This window comes from Mesocricetus auratus, unplaced genomic scaffold (genome assembly GCF_017639785.1).
Source record: "Mesocricetus auratus isolate SY011 unplaced genomic scaffold, BCM_Maur_2.0 Super-Scaffold_100020, whole genome shotgun sequence".
Lineage (NCBI taxonomy): Eukaryota > Metazoa > Chordata > Mammalia > Rodentia > Cricetidae > Mesocricetus > Mesocricetus auratus.
Window position 1 is genome coordinate 14,730,817 of NW_024429201.1, and position 23,741 is coordinate 14,754,557.

General features: G+C 42.1%; 1 protein-coding gene across 8 annotated transcripts in view; it reads right to left on the minus strand.

Moving 5' to 3' along the window:
- Nucleotides 1–11,992: 11,992 nt before the first annotated feature.
- Nucleotides 11,993–23,741, minus strand: part of Adamts6 (ADAM metallopeptidase with thrombospondin type 1 motif 6) — a 227,443-nt gene continuing 215,694 nt past the window's right edge. For all 8 annotated transcript variants that reach the window (XM_040728949.1, XM_040728950.1, XM_040728947.1 and 5 more), the window contains one exon: nucleotides 11,993–15,113. In XM_040728949.1, the coding sequence (XP_040584883.1) occupies nucleotides 15,004–15,113 (110 nt within the window). In that variant the 3' untranslated portion in view covers nucleotides 11,993–15,003. The remainder of the gene's footprint in view (nucleotides 15,114–23,741) is intronic.

Here is a 23,741-nt window from a genome sequence, read left to right on the forward strand (position 1 = left end):
GTAACATGAACGGATCTTTAAGACAATGAGCTGGCTTGTTTCACTTAGCTCATTGTCTTAAAGATCCGTTCATGTTACACGATGTGTCAGAATCCCCTTCTTTGTAAGACTGGATGAAGGTCTGGACACAGTTACCAGTTGTGTTTATTCACTTGTCTAGTGCCAGATTCTTGGGTTGTTTTACCATTTAGTTCCTGAGAGCAATGCAGTAGTAACTGTAGAGTGCACAATGTCTTCAAGTCCCTTCTCCTGGGTGGATAGGCAGTGGCAGAACATCTAGAAGCCCCTTAGTGCCATGGTTTGGGCGCCTTTCTTGCCTGTGCTGTGGTGGGCAGGGCTTCTGTTCCTGATGGTCGTTTTGTTCATCACCACCTACTCAGTTTCCTCCTTCCCTTGCTTGGAAGGATTGCTGAGGATTTTTAGGTTTTCCAATCTATGTCTTTGGATTCTTATTACTATTATAATGTATCTTTTATATAATTCCCATCAAGGTACATGTCACCAGAGGGTCACTGCCAGCTAACAAGCTGGTTTAAAGTCCTCTGTGGCTGATCCAGTTCTTTATGACAATAAAGAGTTCATTTTAGCAAGTAGTTCTTGATTGGAATTTCTATTATTTTCTTTAATCGGCAAATGAAGATCTGTCCATTGGCATACTGCCACTTCTGTGTTCAAGAAAGCAGCTAATAACAGGAGTAGAATGATTGTTAATATGCATGGTGTGGAAGGATGTGAGGACAGTCGTGCAATGCTATGATTTGGCCAGGCTTCTTCAAGTTCCCTGGCAACCCAGAAAGACTTTGATACTCGGTTATGCAAGTCTTTTCTCTAGACTTGGCTGCAACTCGCTCAGGCATTTCCTAGGCAGTGAGATAAACTTAGCAGCCCAGGAACCACTAGCCAATAAGCTACTAAATACCGAGCTTCAGACTAAGCCCACGTGATGCTTCCAGAGACCCTCTATGGCCTCTTAGTCCCTACTGCATTCCTGGCCCCTTGTAACAGGTAGGAATGAGTTGTCATTGTCTCCTCTGAGCTCAGCATGGACAAGTGGCTGAGTTCTGGCTACCGTATCTAGGAGTAATCTTTTTTATCTCACGATGACACACCAGTGAGAACAGCTGTTCCTCCTCGCTATCCTTCTGCACACATCCCTAATGCCACCACTGAGCAGATAAAGGAAGCCATACACAAAAGTGGACAGGTGGGGCATGATGGGAGAGGATCACCGTCCGCCTGGAGAATCAGACTTCACTGGGAATTGCCTTGCTTTAATGTTCAGGTCAGTTGCCTTGGAAGCCTGTCCAACTGTAAAATAGCAAAACAAAGACAGTCTTGTAACTTCTAAAGCAGCATGTGCTCACTTTGTGGTCTCCAGTGTACTTTCTCTTAGAATGACAACTTTTGTGGAAGGGCAAATGACAGACTGCAAACATGTCCTTTCTTGGCAGAGTCAAGTGTCTCCAAAGAGTCTCTGAGATTTCAGTCCCTGAAACCTGCAAGTCGTGGAACCACTGATCCAATTGGAGAAAAACTCACTCTTGGACCAGGGTTCAGAACCGGTTTTCAGGTCTAGCCACCTTTTTGATGAAAGACTTGGGCCCCTGACTCTTGATTGTCATTCCATTTCTGCTTGGAAAGAGGAAAGGAGGAAGAAATTACTCACTAAACTTTACCGTTGTGTGTACAATGTGTGTGTGTGAGTGTGAGCTTGTATGTACACCTGTGTGCACATAGTTCAGTGAGCTTTATCATTATGTGTGCAATGTGTGTTGTGTGTGTGTGCATGCACACCAGTGAGGACATAGTTCAGTGAGCCTTAAGCTTTCCACAGAGGCTTCTCTCTCTCTCTCTCTCTCTCTCTCCCCCCTCCCCACTGACTTTCATTGGAATAACTTTTTCCTGCTCCTCACCCACCAATATACCTTGTTTGTGTTATTGCTCTCTCCATTCCTAATTGCCCCTCAACCAAACAAAGCAGCAGCAACAACAAAACCCCACGTATTTGAGAGTTGCTTGCAGATACCACGCCAGTGCACTGAAGAGGTGACCTTTAACTACACATTTTCTTCCCCAGTGAATTATTCTTGGTTAGTGACTGCAGCTGGAGATTTTGCACTGAAATTGTGGGGTGGAGAGGATGAGGGGCTGGGGGGGGGTTGAGGGTGTTTAACAAGGGCAGTTCTCCATGCCCATTTCAAAGAAAAATAGATCTGAAATCATCTGTGTGAACAAGGATTTGCGCTCACCTGGCTGAAAGTCAATGGAGCCATGTTTCCTGGTGAGTTGTTTCCACTTTATTCCTCTGAGCCCAGGCAGAAGAGATGATATTGGATGTTCAGCTTACTAGGTGTGACCCCCAATAGACAAATGGGTCAGGAAATGGTGGATGCCAGCTGTTTTCTCGTATGCTTGTTAGGCTCAGACTTGCCAGTGAGTGACATAAGTGGTAAGTCTCTACGTAGCCCAGACTGTCCTGGAACTCAAAACTCTCCCAGCTCAATGTCCTCTAAACTGAGATTGGCAATTTTTTCTCATTTGTTTGTTTTGGGCTTTTTTTAAGCCATATTGAGACAAGAGGGTGCATGAATGGGCCCACATTGGACCATGAGCTGCTCACATAGCACACATGACCCCTCCCACAAGAACACTTCTCTGGTTGGGTCAAGGGGAACAAGTTACAGGGTATGTGAACATGTGGGCTTAACCCATGATGCACTAAAAGTGGAAAGTCCCATTGCAGCAACTCAGTGTCCAGCCAATGTCCAGTCCCTACCATGAGACCCCAAGTAGGATACAGGGTAGGGTGACACTTTGGTGGTGTTCCTCCCTGGAAATCCCTCCCACTTACAAGAGTTCTTTCTCACTTCTCCTTAACATTTTGACTCTCTTTACTCCTTGTCCTCATTTCCTTGTGGAACAACAAACGTCTTGGGTGGATGGGGTGACTGTTGATGGCCAGGCACTGCAGTCCCCTGAGTTTAGGCTTGCCAAGAGCCAAGACAATCTCCACAGTTCTCAAAAACAAAGCAAAAAACACACAATAGCAACCAGTAACAAAATCACACACACTCACTTCGTGGAACCTCTTTCTAAATCATGCAGGGCAGAGGAATGAGGATGGAGACCAGACCCATCATCTGATGGTCGTTGTAGAAACTGAGCAAAGAGTGAAGCCACTGAACTACTACTTTCTCCTTGCACATAGGTTTGAGAATGTACAAAATAAAAGGAAACAAACAAATGCTGATGGTTTGCTAAAACAAGATACTGTGATTAAATATTTCCTAGATGTACAGGGGGCACTTTATTCTTTCTTTAGGCTTGCTGGATCCTTAAGAAGATAATTCTTTAACTGAATACGTAATGGCTCACTTTTCCTCAGAATTGCCTGAATAGATGCCCTCTTCTCTTAACAAACAGCAACTGAATTCTGAAGTTGATAGGAGAGGCCAGTCTGGTTAGAATATGGCAGAAAGGTGGCTGAGGTCCCTGCTTTAGGTTTTGGAAACAAGGACTCAATAAGTAATGATGTGATTGGCCTTGAACTGGCAGTGCTCCTGCCTTGGAGGGGGGATTACAGGAGTAGGCCATCACGCCCTGCTTACAGTTTGTTTGTTTTAGCTTTTATTTTTTACTTTTGTTTAATTTAAGTTAGAAACAAATTTGTTTCACATGTCAATCCCAGCTCCCTCTCCCTCCTCCCCATCCCTCCAGGTCCCCCAGCCCCCCACACAATCTCTACTCCGATCCCCAGGTAGAGTAAGGCCCTCCATGGTGGATCTCCAGAGTCTGTCATGTCATCCAGGGTAGGGTCTAGGCCCTCCTTCAGGAGTCCAGGCTGAGAGAGCATCTCTCACTGTGGGGTGGACACTCAAAGTCTATTTGTGTGCCAGGGATAAATACTACCCAAGGCCCCATAGATTACTTAGGCCTCCTCACTGACACCCACATTCAGGGAGTCTAGGTCAGTCCCATGCTTTCCACACAGCTATCAATCTGGGGTCCAAGAGCTCCCCCTTGTTCAGGTCAACTGATTCTGTGGGTTAAACCAGCCCAGTCTTAACTCCTTTGACCATCAGTTCTCCCTTTCTGACACTGGATTCCAGGAGTTCAGTTCTGCCTCTGCTTTCATCAGTCGCTGGATGAAGGTTCTGTTTCCCAGAATCTCTGACAATGCTACTCTGATTCATGTCTAAAATCCATAAATGAGTGAGTACATACCATGTTTGTCTTTTTGTGACTGGGTTACCTCACTTAGGATGGTTTCTTCTGGTGCCATCCATTGGCCTGCAAATTTCAAGATCCCATTGTTTTTTTGTTTTTGTTTTTGTTTTTTTGGTTTTTTTCGGCTGAATAGTACTCCATTGTGTAAATGTACCACATTTTGTCTATCCACTCTTCAGTTGAGGGGCATCTAGGTTGCTTCCAGGTTCTGGCTATTACAAATAATGCTGCTATGAACATAGTGAAACAAACATCCTTGTTGTATGAATGTGCATCCTTTGGGTATGCGCCTAAGAGTGAAATTGTTGGGTATTGTAGTAGACTGATTCCCATTTTCCTAATGAATCTCCATACTGATTTCCAAAGTGGGTGTACGAGTTGGCACCCCCACCAGCAGTAGAGAAGTGTTCCCCTCTCTCCACATCCTCTCCAGCATAAACTATCATTGGAGTTTTTTATTTTAGCCATTCTGACAGAAGTAAGATGGTATCTCAGAGTTGTTTTGATTTGCATTTCCTGGACAGTTAGAGATGTTGAGCACTTTATTATGTGCCTCTCAGCCATTTTAGTATCCTCTACTGAGAATTCTCTGTTTAGTGCTGCACCCCACTTTTTGATTGGATCCTTTGGTATTTCGGAGACTTGCTTCTTGATTTCTTTGTAAATTTTGGAGATCAGCCCTCTATCAGATGTGGAGTTAGGGAATATCTTCTCCCAATCTGTTGGTTGCCTTTTTGTCTTGCTGACTGTATCCTTTACCTTACTGAAGCTTCTCAGTTTCAGGAGGTCCCATTTATTAATTGTTAATCTTAACATCTGTGCTACTGGTGTTTATGTTCAGGAAGCAGTCTCCTGTACCAATTCGTTCAAGGGTACCACCCACCTTCTCTTCCAGGAGGTTCAGTGTGGCTGGATTTATGTTGAGGTCTTTGATCCATTTGGACTTAAATTTTGTGCATGGTGATAGATGCGGAACTATCTGCTGTCTTTTACATTCCAGCATCCAGTTACTCCAGCACCATATGTTGAAGATGTTTATATGGTGGATTACATTGATGGATTTTTTTATGTTGAACCATCCCTGCATGCCTGGGATGAAGCCTACTTGGTCATGGTGGATGAGTTTTCTGATATGTTCTTGGATCCGATTTGCCAGTGTTTTATTGATTTAATTTTGGCAAGTGATATCTATCCAGAAAATTGTTCATTTCCTTTAAATTTTCAAATTTTGTGGAGTACAGTTTTTCAAAGTATGGCCTGATGATTCTCTGGATTTCCTCAGTGTTCGTTGTTATGTCCCCCTTTTCATTTTTGATTTTGTCACTTTGCATGTTCACACTCTGTTGTTTCATAAGTTTGGATAAAGGTTTGTCTATCTTGTTGATTTTCTCTAAGAAACAACTCTTTGTTACATTGATTCTTTGTATTGTTTTCCTAGTCTTGGCTTTATTGATTTCAGCTGGCAATTTGATAATTTCCTGGTGTCTACTCCTCCTGTGTGAGTTTACTTCCTTGTGTTCTAGAGCTTTCAGTTGTGCTTTTAATTCTCTAGTGTAACTATTCTCCAGTTTCTTCATGTGAGCACTTAGTTCTATGAATTTCCCTTGTAGCACTGCTTTTAAAGTGTCCCATAAGTTTGGGTAAGTTGTGTCTTCATTCTCAATGAATTCTAGGAAGTTTTAAATTTCTTTTTTATTTCTTCTTTGACCCAGGAATGGTGCAATTGTGCATTATTCAAGTTCCATGGGTTTGTAGGGTTTCTGCAGTTTGTGTTGTTGTTGAATTCTAGTTTTAATGCATGGTGGTCTGATAAAGTGCATGGAGTTATTCCAATGTTTTTGTACCTGTTGATATTTGTTTATGCTGCCAAGTATGTGGTTGACTTTTGAGAAGGTTCTAAGGCGCTGAGAAGAAAGTATATTCTTTTTTATTTGGATGGAATGTTCTATAGATGTTTGTTAATCCCAATTGGGTCATAATTTCTTTTAGTTTCTTTGCTTCTTTGTTAAGTTTCTGTCTGGTATTCCTGTCTAGTGGTGAGAGTGGGGTGTTGAAGTCTCCCACAATAAGTGTGTGGGGCTTTATATGTGATTTGAGTTTTAGTAATGTTTCTTTTATGAATGTGGATGCCTTTGTATTTGGAGCATAGATGTTCAGAATTGAAACTTCATTTTGGTGGATATCTCCTGTGATGAGTATGAAATGACCTCCTTCATCTGTTTTGATTGATTTTATTTTAAAATCTAATTTGTTAGATATTAGAATTGCTACCCCTGCTTGTTTCTTGGGTCCATTTGATTGGAAAATCTTTTCCCAACCCTTAACTCTGAGGTAATGTCTGTCTTTGAGGCTGAGGTGTGTTTCTTGTATGCAGCAGAAGGATTGGTTCTGTCTTTGAATCCATTCTGTTAGCCTGTGTCTTCTTATGGGCGAATTAAGACCACTAATATTGAGGGATATTAATGACCATTGATTGCTCATTCTTGTTTGTTTTGGAATGGTTGATGGTGGTAGCATTATATGTGGATTTCCACTCCTTTTTTCTTTTGGCTGTTGGTAAGTTGGGTTTCTCTATTGCCTATGTTTTTCTGGTTGTAGTTAACTCCCTTGGGTTGGAGTTTTCCTTCCAGAACTTTCTGTAGGGCTGGGTTAGTGGATACATATTATTTAAATCTGGATTTGCCATGGAATATCTTGTTTTCTCCATCTATAGTGATTGAAAGCTTTGCTGGGTATAGCAGTCTGGGCTGGCATCCATGGTCTCTTAGTGTTGGTAGAATATCTCTCCAGGACCTTCTAGCTTTCAGAGTTTCCATGGAGAAGTCAGGTGTAATTCTGATAGGTTTGCCTTTGTTACTTGGCCTTTTTCCTTTGCTGCTCTTAATATTCTTTCTTTATTCTATATGTTCGAGGTTTTTACTATTATGTGGTGAGGGGACTTCCTTTTGTGGTCTACTCTATTTGCTGTTCTGTAGGCTTGTACTTTCACTAGCATGTCTTTAAGTTGGGAAAGTTTTCTTCTATGATTTTGTTGAATATGTTTTCTGCCCCTTTGAGGTGGTTTTCTTCACCTTCTATACCTATTATTCTTAGGTTTGGTCTTTTCACAGTGTCCCATATTTCCTGGATATTTTGTGTTAGGGATTTGTTGGACTTAAGATTTTCTTTGGTCGATGAATCTATTTCCCCTAGTGTACCTTCAGCACCTGAGATTCTCTCTTCCATCTCTTGTATTCTGTAGGTTATGCTTAAATCTGTAGTTCCTGACCATTTGCCCAGCTTTTCTATTTTCAGCATTCCTTCAGACTCTGTTTTTTTTTTATTGTCTCTATTTCAGCTTTAAACCCTTGCACTGTTTGAATTATTTCTTGTAATTTTTGCTTTGTCTTTTCCTATCTTTCTTGCATTTGTTGGATTTTTTGGTTTGTCTTTTCTTCCATTTCTTGCATTTTTGATTGTTTTTTCCTCCGTTTCTTGTATTTTTTGGTTTTTTTTTCTTCCATTTCTTTAAGGGGTTTTCTCATATCCTCATTGAAGGCCTCTATCATTTTCATGAAGTTGTCTTTCTCATCTGCTTCATCTGCAATAGGCTATTCAGATCTCTAGTTTCTGGTGGTGTCATATTGGTTTTTCTGTTGGTAGGTGTGTTTTTATATTGTCTCCTTCCCATCATTTCTCCCTGTGGGTGCAGAAGGAGTCTCTTCCTCTCTTGGTGGGTATGTGACCCCAGTTCCTTTCCAGTGGGTGGGAGCAGGTCCAATAGGCTTTCCTCTTGTGTGGAGGGAACCTGTCCTAGTATTAGGACCTTGGTAATCTCTGGGTAGGCTGGACCCTCGACTGTCCTATGGGTGGAGAATGGGACTTGGACTCTGGCAGTCTCTGGGTGGGCTGGCTCCTGCCAGGATGGGGGCTGCAGTGTGCAGTACCCTGTCCTCAGCTAGTTGTGTGCAGATCACCGGAAAGCAGGCTGTAAACAGGCCCAGGCCTGTCTAGACCGGTGGGTGGAGACAGGGACTCTGTGCTGTCAGTCTCTGGGCAGGCTGAATCCCATTGGGCTGGGATCAGCTGCTCAGTCCCCAGGTCTCTAGTGGTTCTGCTCAGGGCACCAGGAAGCAGGCTGGAAATAGACCCATGCTTACCGTACCTGTCCCCATGGGTGGAGTATGGGACTTGGAAGGTGGCAGTCTCTGGGCAAGCTGAATCTGGTTGGGCTGGGATCCGGATCTGCCATGTGCAGTCCTCAGGTCTCCTGTGGTTCTGCTCAGGGCATCAGAAGTCAGGTTTGCCTCACCTGCCCCCCTGCCTACAGTTTTAAATTGATGTTCTCTACATGCAGACAGGGGCTCCAGAAGTACCTCCACTGATAATGTCTGTTAAATATGCTCAGTGTGCTATTAACATTCTTAGGAGGGTCTCTGATACCAGTTTTTGAAGTTGGGGATGTCATTGTCCCTTATCTTTATATTAACAATGAATGGCACCAGGAAAAGTTTTTTTAAATTACATCAACAATATACACAATGAATAGAAACAGGAACTGAAGTACTATTCACTCATATCGGATTAATTTGATTTTGAAGCACACCAATCCTGATGCTATTGAAAGAAGGGGAGTCTTCTTGGTTTGTGAGTGCATTTCCTAAGTGCTGGCTTGCTTTCCTGCTCATCCCCTGAGGAACCTGGTTTAGGGGGAAGCTGGGGCAGAGGGGCAGAGCCACATATCTTGCCAGGTTGAGTCAGGCCAGTGCAGCTGCTGGCTGGGCATGAGCGTGGGCGGCCACCTGTGGCTCTCAGAACAGCTGTTTGGTAGAGGGCCAGACAAAGCCCATCATTGGTTGGAGGCAGGAGGCCAGTTGGGTGGCCAGTACATTCTGGCATAGGCTGAAAGAGCACCTGGTTCTACTCTGTGGACCTCCCACAGAAGGTCAAAGAATGTTCTCACTGGCGGCAGCCCGATGGTCTGAGTTCTCAGGTCCCAGTGATCCTACTCCAAATGAAATAGAGAAAAATTCATCTTTCCTCTTTAAAATTTATACTGAAACCAGCCTGGGAGTCACTGAGCTCTAACTACACTGAAATAGGTCAGCTAAGTCATTTGGTATGTTTGGAAAAGATATGGGAACTGTCAGGCAACACTGTGTCCTGTAACTTACAGCAAGGTTTCCAGGGAAGGTGAATGCGCCCTGCAGATGGCTGTGATAGACATCTTTTCTCCTGTACTGGCTCTGATATCCTTTCCCACCAATGTTAACTACACACGTACAAAGTACTTTGGTCCTCAATGGTCATTTTGTCATCAGAAACTGCATCTCCATCCTTAACATGAACATTCACCCACTGTACCAAAGCTTGGCCCCTGAGTTTCTTGCTACTGTTTTCTAGGAATGAGGCCCCCACTTCTTATGGACTGGTGAGTCAGTTTCTCTCCCAACTTCCCATCCCAGATGTAGACAGGCCCCTCCCCATGCTAAGGAAGTAGCGATACTCCCGCTGGCTCTGTGACTCTTAGCAACTAACTCAACTGATAGTGACCGACTGGTTGATACTGTTGTCCTCCAGTTTCTGTTCTAACCTGTCCAGTGAGGGAGCATATGCTAAGTTCCTAGTATAGGACATGAGTGGCACAGTTGCTAAGTAAATTGAGTCAGATGAAGGGATGACTCTAGGCTGGCATTTCCTACTACTGTCTTTGCTTGGGATTTCAGTGGTCCCAAAAGCAATCTACTGTGTGCACAGTAGTGTGAGTTCATAAGGTTACATGTTACCCACGGTCAACCTTGCTGGGGCACAGGCTGAGTCTCTCCCTCTGCCTGCTCTTGGCTGCCTTGAGTGAGCAGCTCTTTCCTCTACCAGGCCTTCCCAGCATGTTGCTTTCCCCTGGCACAGGCCATGGACTGAAACCATGAGCCAAGAAAAGTCTTTCCTTCTTTTAGGTTGTTTCTTTCAGGTACTTTTATAGTTGACTAGCACCCGAGAGATCCACTTCTAGATCCAGGAGGATTGGCTTTCACAAGTAATAAGGCCCACATATGAAATCTATCTGGTCTGTAACTTTGAGGTGAAAAACACTATTCAGGTTCCTCAACATTCAGAACCAAAGAAACCAGGCAGTGCAGGGCCTTGTGTCATTTTGATGAAAGCAGGTCATAGTGGTGAAAACCAGACTCATTACTTATGTAGGCCAAGTCTCTCAATAGACTAAGAGAAGGCATGGACTAAAACTCAACACTGTATAATAATGGCTTCCCTCTCCTGCCAAGCCACAGTTCCATTTCTGGCCTCAGCCACTGTCTACAGGGAAATGAAGGACATAGATGCCTAAAGTAACCCTTTGAGAAAGAGAAGAGAGACGTGACCCCTTTGCTTTTGAGCTTGAGCTTGAGGCTTGAAATCTGAAGTACAAAAATACTTTGAGCAGCCATGCTGCTGAAGCCCATGCTAGGTTATCCATGTGTTCTAATGGTATAAATTCAAATTCCAAGAGCAGGTTATCTGGTACTCTTTATCCAGCAACTGATTCGGTGTCTGTACTGTGGCTACTTATTTAGAATTTCAAATTCTACTGGGCTAAGATTTTTCTCTCTTTCCAAATTCTATTTCTTTCTCCTTCTTTTTAAAAGAATTAATAGTATGCCAGCCATTCAAAATCACATTTTTGTGACCCAGGTCAATGTGCAACTTTGTTCTTAATTTACTTGAACAAATACCATGCCTTTGGGCCTATAATGGCTTAGGGGTAAGGGAGTAGGAAAATCTACCTAGAGTCAGGGTAGATACACAGGAAGGAAAGAAAGCATCTCTCTGGGCACTTGAAAGCAAAGCACAAAAATAGATATGTCACTGTCACAGGAGTTTAAATAAATGCAAATTCCATTTTTTTGGTGTCCCTTCTCCCAACCCTAACAGACTTAGGCTTTACAAATGCAGTTTGTGGTTAAATGGTTGGTTCCCACAATCTCTTCATTAACGTGTTTATGGTGTTACCACATTTGGGGTCTAGGACAGCCTAGAGGAAACACTCTTCCAAGACTGTATAATCAGCTTATTTGGCTCAATCATATACTGTCTGATTGATGATTGACTGACTGAATATTCTGAGACAGGGTCATGATACATAGAAAAGGCTAGCTTCATGCCTCAGCCTCAACCTACCAAGTGCCTAGCCCAATTAAATTTATTTTAACGTACAGTATTATATGTGTATGTATGGGATATGGGATGGCAGAGTAGTTAAAAAATTCATGTTAACAGATGAGGGTATTGTTATGAAAACATTAAATAGGGTCACATGTTTCTGTATTACCATCAGTCTAAGGAAATATCTGAACATGAAAAGTTGTGGCTATCGTGTTTCAATCATAGAAAAAACGCCTTCAAGTATGAGTTTATTGCTTAGTACTCTTTCCACAGTGAGGCATCAGTGTCTTTAGTAACGTGAATAATTTGTAGGGAAGGAAAGAAAGAAGGGGAAATGCGCACTGGGCGAAGGAAGGTATGTGTCACTGGCCGTGGATTCCTGTCCAGCTTTAGGATAATGGGCAGTAGCTATTCTGCAGGGTAGCCCTCTGGAAATCCTGAAGCCTTTGCATTTATTAGAGCTAACACACTCGCTACAAAGTTCCAAAGGACATGACAAGATTACTGTAAACACCTTCATCATGGCACTGCCTGGATAAACTTAAACTAGGGTGGTACCCAAAGGGGCAGGAGCTTTCTGCTTCAAGTTTAACACAAGCTTTCCAGGAAATAGACAATGTCATCTGTGTCATTTTTACAAGCTGAAGTTTTATTTTATTATTTACTGAATTATCTATGTTGAAAAAAAATCTGTGCCTGGTATGAAATCTCACTCCATCAAGTGTTAAATGACTTTCATTTTCATTACAAGCAGGGGAAAGGACAGGTGTTAGGAAACATGGCAATAAATTAGAATATAATTTACAAAAGCAAAAAAAGTAACAGTGTACCACATTAATACTGAGTATAAAATAAAAAGCAACCACTAATCACAATAATACAAAGGCAATTTTGTTCTGTATTATTAAGGATACCTATAAGACATTCATTCAAATACATCAATTCCTAATGAAATGGACTATTGGGAGATTATACCTGTCTTTAGGGGTTAGATCACTTGGGTACATTTAGCGTTCTTTTTTGGGTAGGCCTTTATACCAGTGGCAGACACTGCTCCCAGACCATGGGGACTTTTGTACCCTAAGTAGTCAATATTCGCTCACAACTTTTGGCCAGAGCAGCCCATCCTCAGCTGATAATTGTTGTCACCATGTAGAACAGAGATTCATGCAGCCACACAGGTGGCTGCAGCAGCATTGGTGTTGTGTTATGGAAGAGGCTCTGTGTTTTGTTTAACCTGCTCAGATTTAAATTCAGGGTCTAACTGAAAGTATTGGATCCTGACACATCCATGCTTTGTTCCCCTTGGAAGGCTGTGCTGTCCCTGGCAGCGGCCTGCCCTCAGTGCCGGTACACTTCGTGGAGAGAACACGGGCTGACTCTTCCCTTAGCAGCAGCTGAGGTAGGCATGGCACAGTACCTGGGGGACAGCCCTTGTGATGTTAGCTTCCACGTGAGGTAACTACAGCTTTTGAAAAGTACTGTAAGAAGTCTTCTTGAGATAAAAGCATGAACTAGTGTTTATGTTGGTAACAACCAGATCTGGATAGCAAGCCTATGTCTAAACTGCCTCAGCAATTACCCAGTCTTCCTCATTTCACCAGGGCACATTAGCACCAAGTTAACTGTCCTTCGAAAAGGACTGAGGGAATTCAAGTCTAGGCCAGGCTTCCATGGGCTGCCTTCCTTTAATGGAATGGCTACGATGACACTTGGGCTGGTTTCTTGGGGCAGCTAGATGAAGGTCTTAGCAATGTTTCTTGTCTCGCTGGAAGCCTCTTTTGGAAAAGTTTGGGGGATGGTATTGAGAGAGACGCAGGGAACGATACGTGGCTGGTTATCTGGAGTGTGGGGTAACATCCAGGCCAGCTGCACACAGTAAGCCGGAAACTGAGGAGGCTTTTGGTGACAATGTTTCTTCTAAGATCACCACATATGTGACACACTGATGTATAATTTCAGAGTACAGTGGTTAGGTACAAGTGAGACATGCTCTTAAATGAAGATATTCTCTTTGTTACAGAGTAGCCATTTAGTTTGTGTTTTAGATGATGGTGTATGCATGGGGCACATATGTACACATATGTGCACATATGTGTGGGACCAAGGAGGTGTGCTGGTCACAAAGCACAGTCACCAAAGACCTACTACAAGCTACAAGTGTTCAAGTACAAAGTATTACTATAAACAAGTACCCTTAAAAAGATCTAGTTGCAGAGTCTTTTGACGGCAGGTTGTGAAGCTTGAAGACGGGAAGACCTAAGCTAGTCATTTCCATCCAGTAAGATGTGATTTTCGAACTTGACTTGCCCAGGAAACCAGGTTTCACATTTAATTGCCTTTCAGAATATCCACAAAAATCACTTGGTTGAGTAAGTTAAACTTATACTTTGTGATCTCTCTTCATGAGCTTTTTTTCTTTGGTTGTTATCCTTCTCTACTTTCAGACTCACAGAAATAGCACATTTATATGCAAGCAAACTCATCTGTCCCCACACTCAGGAGCACCTGCACACACACATACACACACGTACACACTTGCTCTCATATAAATAAATGCCCTTCTACCATATCAAAGAAGGGACATCTGGAACCCATCATATTGTCAGCAAATTACAAAAGGGCCCACTTGGCTTTACTAAGCCACTCTATCTTTTGCATGGCAATCATCTCCATAAGCTGAGCATGCGTGCAACACAGGGTCTGTGGCTGGTGGGGATGTAAACACTAGGGAGTCAGCGTGACTCAAACAAGAAGTAAGGCATCCTGTGTGATGGCTGCAAAGGGCCTGGTACTTCAGTCTCTGCCATGCCCTAGGTCTGGCTTCTGCGTGAAATTGAAATGTTTTTCTCTTAAAGTTTTAATGGAAATCTCAGCTTCACTTGCACAACGGCAAGTTGGCCACAATCTCTTAGCACTGAATTTATAGACTTGCACAGCTGCAGCGATTGCTGTGCGGCTCCAAACCAAGTCCCTCGCTGTTCAGTTTAATAGAGTTTTATCCATGGCTCACAGCAGTGTTCAGAACAGGGGGCTATTCCTAAGGAAATTAAGTGGGATAAAGAAAAATAATACAAGCTTTCATTGCTTTTGATTTATAATTTTGTTTCTTAAATTACAGTTCAAAGCCCATTTTATAATTTAAATTGTGCTGCTACTGTGGTGAGATAAAGTATAGTAAATATTTTAAAGCTATGACTTAAGAATTCTGAATCTCTTCTACTTCCATAGTTGACCAAGTCATAACAACTACATTTTAAACAGTCTTAAATACAAATGGATTCAGTGTCATTGCTAAGTCCATAATAAAAATTATCTTAATGGTCCAAGGAGGTAAACAGGCTATTAGATTTACTCGAAAGAACACAAACGTTCCACAGTAAGCAAGTCTCCCTGTGTTGTTTGGATCTCTCAAATCTGGCATTCCCTCCTAATACCGTGTCCAGCACTTTGGATCAATAAATCCCACTTCATAGAAGTTAAAATAATATTGAAATCCTGTCAGCTAGGGCTGACCAGTGGTTACATTTTCCACAGGGTAATGCTTGTGTAAGGACATCAATCCTTGTCCTCTGGGTGGCTCTCCTTGATGGACGCATTTCCATGATGAAATGACAGGACTCGCCGGCTTTCCGCGGGTCAGTGTCCTTGGCAGGTCTTACAACACATCTGTCTGAAGTAGGCTCGGCTACAGAACTTGAACTTCAGCACCAGGGGGCAATAAGCCACTTTGTTCACATCTTTGCACTCTAGCAAATAGAGGCAGAAAATGGGAAACAATTAGAGTCACGTAAACAAGCCGACATGCCTGTCCGCTCAGCAAGGGCCCCTCTGGCCAATCCACCTTCACTTGTACATTGTGTGATTTTTATAATTTTGTTTCTGTTTTTAAGCACACTGACTGGAACAACCTACCAGAAACATTCTTTTGATATACTTTGACACTATTAAAAAATGCAAGGCTTTTCTTCCAGACTTTTATAAGTGTGGTACATGCCCACTGTGTCTTGAAAGAATTAGCATTTGTTGGGATGAGTGATCACTTCAGACATCTTGGAAACATGAGTCATTTTTCTTACAGTGCTTTTATTGCTTCTTTCCCAAGTGTTATTTTATTCAACATGTAAGGTTATCCAAAATCAAACATGAGTTGCATTGTCTGATACCAAAGTCCGCATGTCTCACAAGAACCTCTTCGTGAAAAGGACTGCTGGCAGCGGCCTAGCTTGGGCAATTCCACTATACAAAGAGGAAAGCTGGGAGGGGTTGGCCTCAAAGGGCAGCAGTCTGTGGGCTACAGAAACATGTAGAAATGTCTTTTCTTAATTTGGAAGTGAGACACAGACTTCTTTGCTCCTGTGTGTTTTCTCCCCGGTGTTAGAACTGCCACAGCTGCAGTCTGCAGTTACTGCAGCCAGAAGGTGAGTGAATGAGTCTTTCCCTATTCCCCACTGGGGCTGGTAGCATGTTGGACTGATTACAGGGGCCTCTGATTAATAGGAGCCACACCTCCCTCTTCCGTCATTCCAACCCACTGCTGTAAAAATGGACTCCTCTTTAGTATTATGGTCATTTTATTTGAGGATTTTAAAATATTTGTCAGCATAGTAATTACATTTTCTACTTTCTCCACCTGATTATACCGAAGCAACATGGAAACATTTCTGACAAGTCAGACTCACGTAGTACAATAACTTTTGTTGCTTGCTTGTTTTGTCCTGGCTTCAGAAATCTGCCCAGACTCCAAATATCTACTGTGTATGATACGCATGGAAAATTGAGTACACAACAAAGGACCATTCCCATCTCTTCTTGAAGAGTGAGGTATAGTCTACACTCTCAGTTTCAAGGCTCCTTTAGCAAGTCTTAAAATTTGACACAGGAACCTCAAATCTTCTAAAAATGTAAACTCTGCCACTGTTTAACTACCCTACTCAAGAGTAAATATAAAAGAGAACAGTATTTAGATACTTGATCAGAAAAGCTTATATTAGGAATCGCAGTAAATTAAGTTTGGGTTGAAACATAGTAAGGAGGGGCATTAAAATGTTTTTAAATTTTACACTAAAAAAGGGAACCAGATGATAGACCCTTCTGTACTCTGCTTAAGTAGAATAGAGACATTAAGTGTAGCAGACGGAATTACTGCTACTGTTACTGGTAGCTAGTTACTAGTGTCTCTCCTTGCCTGATTTTTGGAAAGGAAGGAAGAGGTTACATGCTAAACTCAATGAAGATTCAGTATTTCAATTACTACTAAGAAAATACTGCCTCAAAGACACAAATCATTTTTGAGACCCAAGAGAGAGCACTGTTCCCTGGGACACAACTTTATTGGAAGATGCACTGCTCCATTTTTGGAACAGTTGCTGGATGGGGAAAACTGTGAGTTGAGCAAAATGTGATTAAATATAAAGACATTCTAAGCATTAGATTTAGACTTTATGAACTGATTTAAAAATGAATGCATAGTGGATAAAATGGGATATTTGCAAATTTGTCTTTCTTTACCCACCCAAATATAGACAGTAGAGGATTTCTCATAGGTAGGTGCTGGATTCTGGACCTTCCTCTGCAAGAGGCCCTAAATAGTACCCAGTCAGCAGGGGGATGGGAGGGTGAGTGTGTACTAGTCCTGGGTGTCCCTCTGAACTTCATACCCCTGTTAAGTTAGTTCTCAACTAACTTCCTCGGGAGCAGAAACTCCTAGGAGCAGGATCAAGCTTAGTGAGGCAGGAGCTACTTATGGGTGAGCACACAGTGAGTCAGGGGTGGAGATGAACTCTGGCTCTGCCCCATCTTTTTTAAACCATGATTTCCCCTCCTTCCCCACTTCCCACTCCCCCTCATCTTTCCTCCCACCCAACCCCCATCACACTCCTCAGTAAGTATAAGGACTCCCGTGGGGAGTCAACAAAGACTAGCATATCAAATTCAGGCAGAACCAAACCTCGTCTCCCCCAATATCGAGGCTGAACAAGGTATCCTTCCATAGGGAATGGGCTCCAAAAAGCCAGTTTATGAGCTAGGGATAAATCCTGGTCTCACTTCCAGTGGCCCCACAGACTGCCCAAGACACAGAACTGTCACCCACATTCAGATGGCCTAGTTCAGTCCTATACATTTCTTCAACTACAGTCCAGAGTCGGTGAGCTCCCACTAGCTCGGGTCAGCTGTCTCTGTGGGTTTCCCCATCATGATCTTGACCCCTTTGCTCATATAATCCCTCCTCCCTCTCTTTGACTGCACTCCAGTGCTTAGTTGTGGATCTCTGTATCTGCTTCTATCAGTTACTGATGAAGGTTCTATGATGACAATAGGTGGTCATCAATCTGATTATAGTATATGACTAGTTCAGGCACCCTCTCCACTATTGCCAGGAGTCTTAGCTGGGGTCATTCTTGTGGATTCCTGGGAGTGTCCCTAGCTCCAGATTTCTCCCTAACCCCATAATGGCTCCCTCTGTCAAGATTTCTCTTTCCTTGCTCTCCCTTTCTGTCCCTCCCCCAACTCAACTATCTGGTTCCCTCATGTTCTCCTTCCCCCTCCTCTTAACTCCTTCCTTCTCTCTCCTGCCACCCCCAATTTACTCAGGAGATCTTATATATTTCCATTCCCAGGGGCATCCATGCATGTCCCTCTTAGTTCATAATATCCAGAACCTGGAAACAACCTAGATGCCCCTAACCCAAAGAATGGATAAAGAAAAAGTGGTACATTTACACAATGGAGTATTACTCAGTGGCAAAAACAAAACAATGGCATTAGTAGGCAAATAGATGGAACTAGAAAATCATCTGATTGAGGTAACCCAGACCCAACCATCATAAACCATCCTGACTGAGGTAACCCAGACCAAAAAGGACAAACATGATATGTACTCACTCATAAATGGATAGTAGATATAAGGAAATTCATAACCCCTGAGAAGCTATATAACAAGGAGGACCCTAAAAGAGACATGCATGACTCTGCTGCTTCTAACATTCATGTGGCCTTTGTTAAACTACCTCAGTGCTCTAGCTCAGAAATGAAGAGCATGACAGGCCCTGCTCAATTGATAAGGTATGTGTAAGGTAATACATACAACAGAAAACACTGGCGGAGGCATCCAGCTCAGTTAGCACAGTTTGTCCCCCTCTCATCAGCCTCTGACAGCAGCCATCATATGTCATTTCTCTGAGATCCATCAGATGAGTAACAGCTGCCAGAGAGGGCTACACATTTATGCAGAAAGCAAAATAACAGAAAGCTATTAAACAGAGCGGCAGACCACAATGGGGCCAGCAGCAAAGAGCCAGGAAAGGCCTGGGCAAGTGATGAGGATGGTCAAGACTAGATTGCAGACCTTGATGAGACACAGGCTACTCAGGACACTGTAGCTGTGCAAAGCTCCTAAGCAGCACCAGGCTAAAGACCCAGCCCCTGCTCTTTGGTTTTTCCGTCTAGGAACTGTTGGGACTAGAAAAATCAGTTCATCACACAGTGGGATTGATGGAAATATAGTCACCAAAGCTGAGTCACAGCTAGGCTTCTATTTGCTTAGTCTTGTAACTCCACAAAAGCCCGATTTAGTAACAGCATTAAAAAGTGTAATTTATCAAGCACTTCCTTATGTCAGGCACAACCTCAGGCAGTTTTATACTTTTATATTTAATCCTTTTAAGTATGTGAAATGTCAGCTTTACATAAATAGCAAAGTGTAAGTTCAAAAAGGGTTTTTGAACCCACGCTGGGTCATAAAGCTAGCCGCTATAAGGACTGGGAGGTTTTGAACCCACGCTGGGTCATAAAGCTAGTCGCTATAAGGACTGGGGTCAAACCTCAGTGTCTGGCTGCGAGGCCACTCTTGATTTGGCAACATTCTTGAAATGTAAATGACAGGCCTACTCTAGCTGACACAGTGGTAGGCTAGCCAGTAGGGCCCATACCCAGGTCCTCTAGCTTTTGAGAATTTGACTTACTTTATAGAGAAGGGAAGAAAAGGAGGCCATTTCTAGTTCGTCAGCACTCAGGGTAGACTGAATTACCCCTCTTAACTTTTTCTTATCATACTTGCACGAGTAAACAGTTAATGATAGATATAAAAAGTTTTAAAGCCCCATTGTTATAGGAAGCTGAATAGAACCTCCAAAATAGCTAAACCAGGACTAAAGGTACTGTTGATTTCTACCTCAGCACAGCCATTCTCATTAAGCAAGAAAAGGCTGTCTTGTCCTGACACCCTGACGATATATTTGAGAGGTCTTACTTATAAAACTTACCCTTTACTACTCTGCCTCATTCTCAAAATATGTCAAAATTATGAAAATTTCCTGTCATCTAACTGAGTAATATATCATACAGCTAACATATTTCAGTTTAAAACAATTTTCATTGTGTTTTCCCCGCACAGGGTATTGAGCTATGTAAGAGCATCTTCATAAAAGTATATTCTGTGCATTAAACACTCCCTCTCCATCGCCCTCCACTTTACCACCCCTCCAGCTAATACCCTTTGTTTTCCTAGAGAGTTTTACTTCTATTTTAATGTTATATAGTATCAATGATTTTATGTATCTATTTGAAATTTGCAAACTATAAGTGAGAAAACCATAGTGACATTTGTCTTTCTGAGACTGGCTTAATTCACTTAATGTGATTATTTACAGTTGCATTAATTTTCCTCCACATGGCATAAATTTGTTTTTCTTTATACATTTAGAAAAATCTATTTTTTCTTTATTCCTTTGCTGTTGGACACTTACACTGATTCCATCTTTTAGCTATTGTGGGTTGTTACAATAACATGGATTACAAATCTTGGTGTAATAATGGACTCAGAGTCCTTTGGTTAAACACCGTGGCATAGCTGGGAATATAAACTAATCTACCTACTATGGAAATGATTTGGAGGTTCCTCAAAATCAGTCAATCAATCAATCAATCAATCAATAAAAGTTCTACCATATGGCCTGGCTATACCACAGTAAGACAGACCTTCCAGAGGACCCGGGTTCAATTTCCATCACCCAGTCTGTAACTCCAGTTCCAGGGCATCTAACACCTTTATACCAATGCTCATAAAATAAAGTTAAATAAATTAAAAAAATAATTTCTGAATGATCTTCAGTTAGCACTTAAAAAGTTTCTCTGCATTGTGTAGTACATAATGTGCAAATAAATGTTCTAGGGAAAGTATTAAAATGGGTCCTTCAGGTTTAGGGGAGGCTATAATGTCTCCTGTATTTAGTCTGCTCAAAGATTTTATCTTTACTATCATATTTCTCCACTACAGGCAGATGTGTTAGCATGGGGGCTATTCTTCCGTTGCCTTTAGACAGTAGAACCCAAGGCAGAAAATCAGAGTCCAAGATGAGGGAGTCTTACCCTGTCTCCTACACCATCATGTACCAGTCAAGTGGGCTCTCAGGAAGAAAGCCTTCCTCCTGTTGTTTTCCTGCTCAGGGTACTGGAAGAGTGAGAGGTCCTTGCTGTGTGGACATTAGGAGACATTTTGTCTTTCCTGTTTTTATACCATACCCCAGTCCTGAAGAAATACTGTCATGAAGTACTTACAGTGAGAATAAATCATTCAGTGCTCCAAAACTCTTTTCATATAAACTAAATCTACTATTAGAAGTAACCTGCCATACATTTTGGAAATATAGGCTTTGGTAGATTTGAATAACAAAATTAGATAACCAACTTCAAAGGAAATATATTAATGTACTTATCATTGGTGTGCCAATGAGTTTCTCCCAGGTGTTTTACATGAACCTTTCAAAATACTAACCTAGAAAAGATGCTATCAAAATTAAACAGAGACTATGGATTTAGGATGCACATGGATTCAGATTCATTATGACAGTAAACTGGATTTGGTTCAATACAAGACCAACTCCTAAATGAGAATGTTCCTGCACTGAGTTCATTAGACATTGCAGACCTTGCCTACTTGCATCACGGGAACGAGTTAGAATACCCAGTGAAAGAATTTTCATGAATAAGTTGGAGTGTTCAGTATGCACACAGTTTAGGCAGAATGAAAGTAGATTGGCTGCACACCCTCCACACCTGTAAGCACTTCGTGAGGTTCAGAAGACAATAGTAAGAGGACTATAAGTTGAACATCCAAGGTTTATATTTCGGATTAAAAACTAAGATCAGCTTCTGACAACTTGTCCGTGGAAATTGAGAGTCCAGCAAGAAATGAGAGACCAGAGGACATGTGACACTGGAGCTGGTGTTAGTGTACTTTTCAGATAAAAGTATACTAAAGCCTTTGCCATTTGGTACATTTAGGCAGCATGGGATAACCAACAAGTTCCCGAAGCAAAGTGACATGAGCCATTGCAGGTCACTCTGATTCCACATTAACACAGTAACACTTTTTGTCCTTTCCCTGCTCCTCCTCAATCTTACCTCTGGATGTCGCCCACCTTCACCGCAAGATGTTATAATCCCAACTTAAACACAGGTTCCCTCTAAAGTCAACAGGCAAGAATATGAACTAAATGCTAAATGCATTAGGAGCACCTTGAAGTGATGAAGGAAAAAAGAAATTCTGGTCTTCCCCATCTCCTTTAAATTGAAGCCTTCAAATGATCTTTCTTGTTCTTCTTACTGATTTTCGTACATCAAACTCCACATTAAGGACTAAATTCTGTAGCAATTTTTTCATAGATTTTGTTATGAGATTTATGATCTGACCAGACTTTCTCAGAGAAGTGTGTCTGAGGGAAACGTTGACTACCCACCACTTTCCTGGTTAATTACTAGCTCATGGCATCCCATGAATCATTATTATCATCATCAACAAATACTAGATGACAGAGTGCCTTGTGTTATGGAGAAGCTGAGAAGATTCCCCAAATAAACTCCGAGGAAACTTGAAACTGAATGAATAATGAATAAAATGGCATTTGGAGATAGAATTTCAGGTGAGTCTGAATGGGCTAGACCCAGCTCCCATATACACTTGGAAAACTTAGTATTTTAAATGCAGTGGTACCTAGTCTGCTATAATTCACTCTTGGCAGCAATGTGGTGTTACCCTCACAGTGGCAGCCTGTCAAGCCTGTAAGGATCCTGCCTATGAAGTCTTAACCTTTCACTGGAGGTTTTCAGAGAGAAAAGAACGAAAGCAGATGTTGGACACAGTAAACTGCACTGCCCCTTTCCTTCTCCTCTTTCCTGTCACTATTTTAATTTCCCGATGCCCTACTTCTGATTCTTTCTCTTATTATCTTTGACTGACTAAAACTTCCCTCCATTTTTTCCATCTCTATGTGTTTATTTATTTTTTATCTTACTCAAATTCCATCATGACGGCACATGCTTGCCTGAGCCAGAAACACCCCGCACCCCAGCATCTCCTTGGTAAACTATTAGAGCCTCCCGCCCAGCTCCAGTTAACTGTGCCATGACATTTGTGTCCATTATATCCCGATGTGTACTTGTGGAGCTTCTTTATGTTTCTGCTAAAATACTGCTCACCATGTTAGTCTTCCTGCCACCATCCCTACCAAGTTATGCTCCCTTTGTGGACAGAACTTTGTAGTATCCCTCCCGTAGTCTCAGTGTCTGACAAAGTAGATGGATTAATGGCAGAAGGAATTAAGTATGTTCTTTAAAAAACACTGTCTATAGTTATGTACTGTCTGTTGAGCTGACCAGTTCCAAACCCACGGTCACACATATGGCCCTGCTTAACCTCAGTGGGCCCCAAAACCAACCAAATAGACATGAATGTGAGAGAGATTTGTGGGGGAGGAGAATATGGTGGGGGTGAGAATCAATATCCAAGGTGTGTGTATATATACATATACATATATATGGAAAATGGTAAAAATGAAGAACAGAACAAAAAACCCTACCACACTGAAGATGGATTACACCTAAAAATGAAGCAAGTTTACTAAAATGTTAATGTAATAGTTTACTCTAGATGGTGGGTGTTCACCTAAGAATTCTTTCGACTTTGTTGTGTACTTGAAACTTTACATTTTCATAAAAAAATACTGAGTAGGTGAGCAACCATTACCTAAACCTTGGCAGTTAAAACAATTCTCAAGGTCTTAACTACAGACCATTTTATCTGTATCACCCTATGTAAGGGCTATGTTTTAGATCTCAAGAGATCTCCCCTAACTACTCTGTAGTGGCAGAGCTAAACGGCCTTCCAGTAACTTCTCACTGGGAGTAGCCTGACTCTCCTGATAAGCACGGCGCTTTCTACTCTCCATTCTTAATTAGAAACTGGTCTTTCTGATTTTTCTAAGATTCCCATCTTATCTCTCTGATCTGACCCCCAAACCAGATCATTATGTTTGTGCAAAAACCCTCTTGACATCCATGGCATCTGCCCATCCCTTCCCTGTGGGTGAGACTACGAC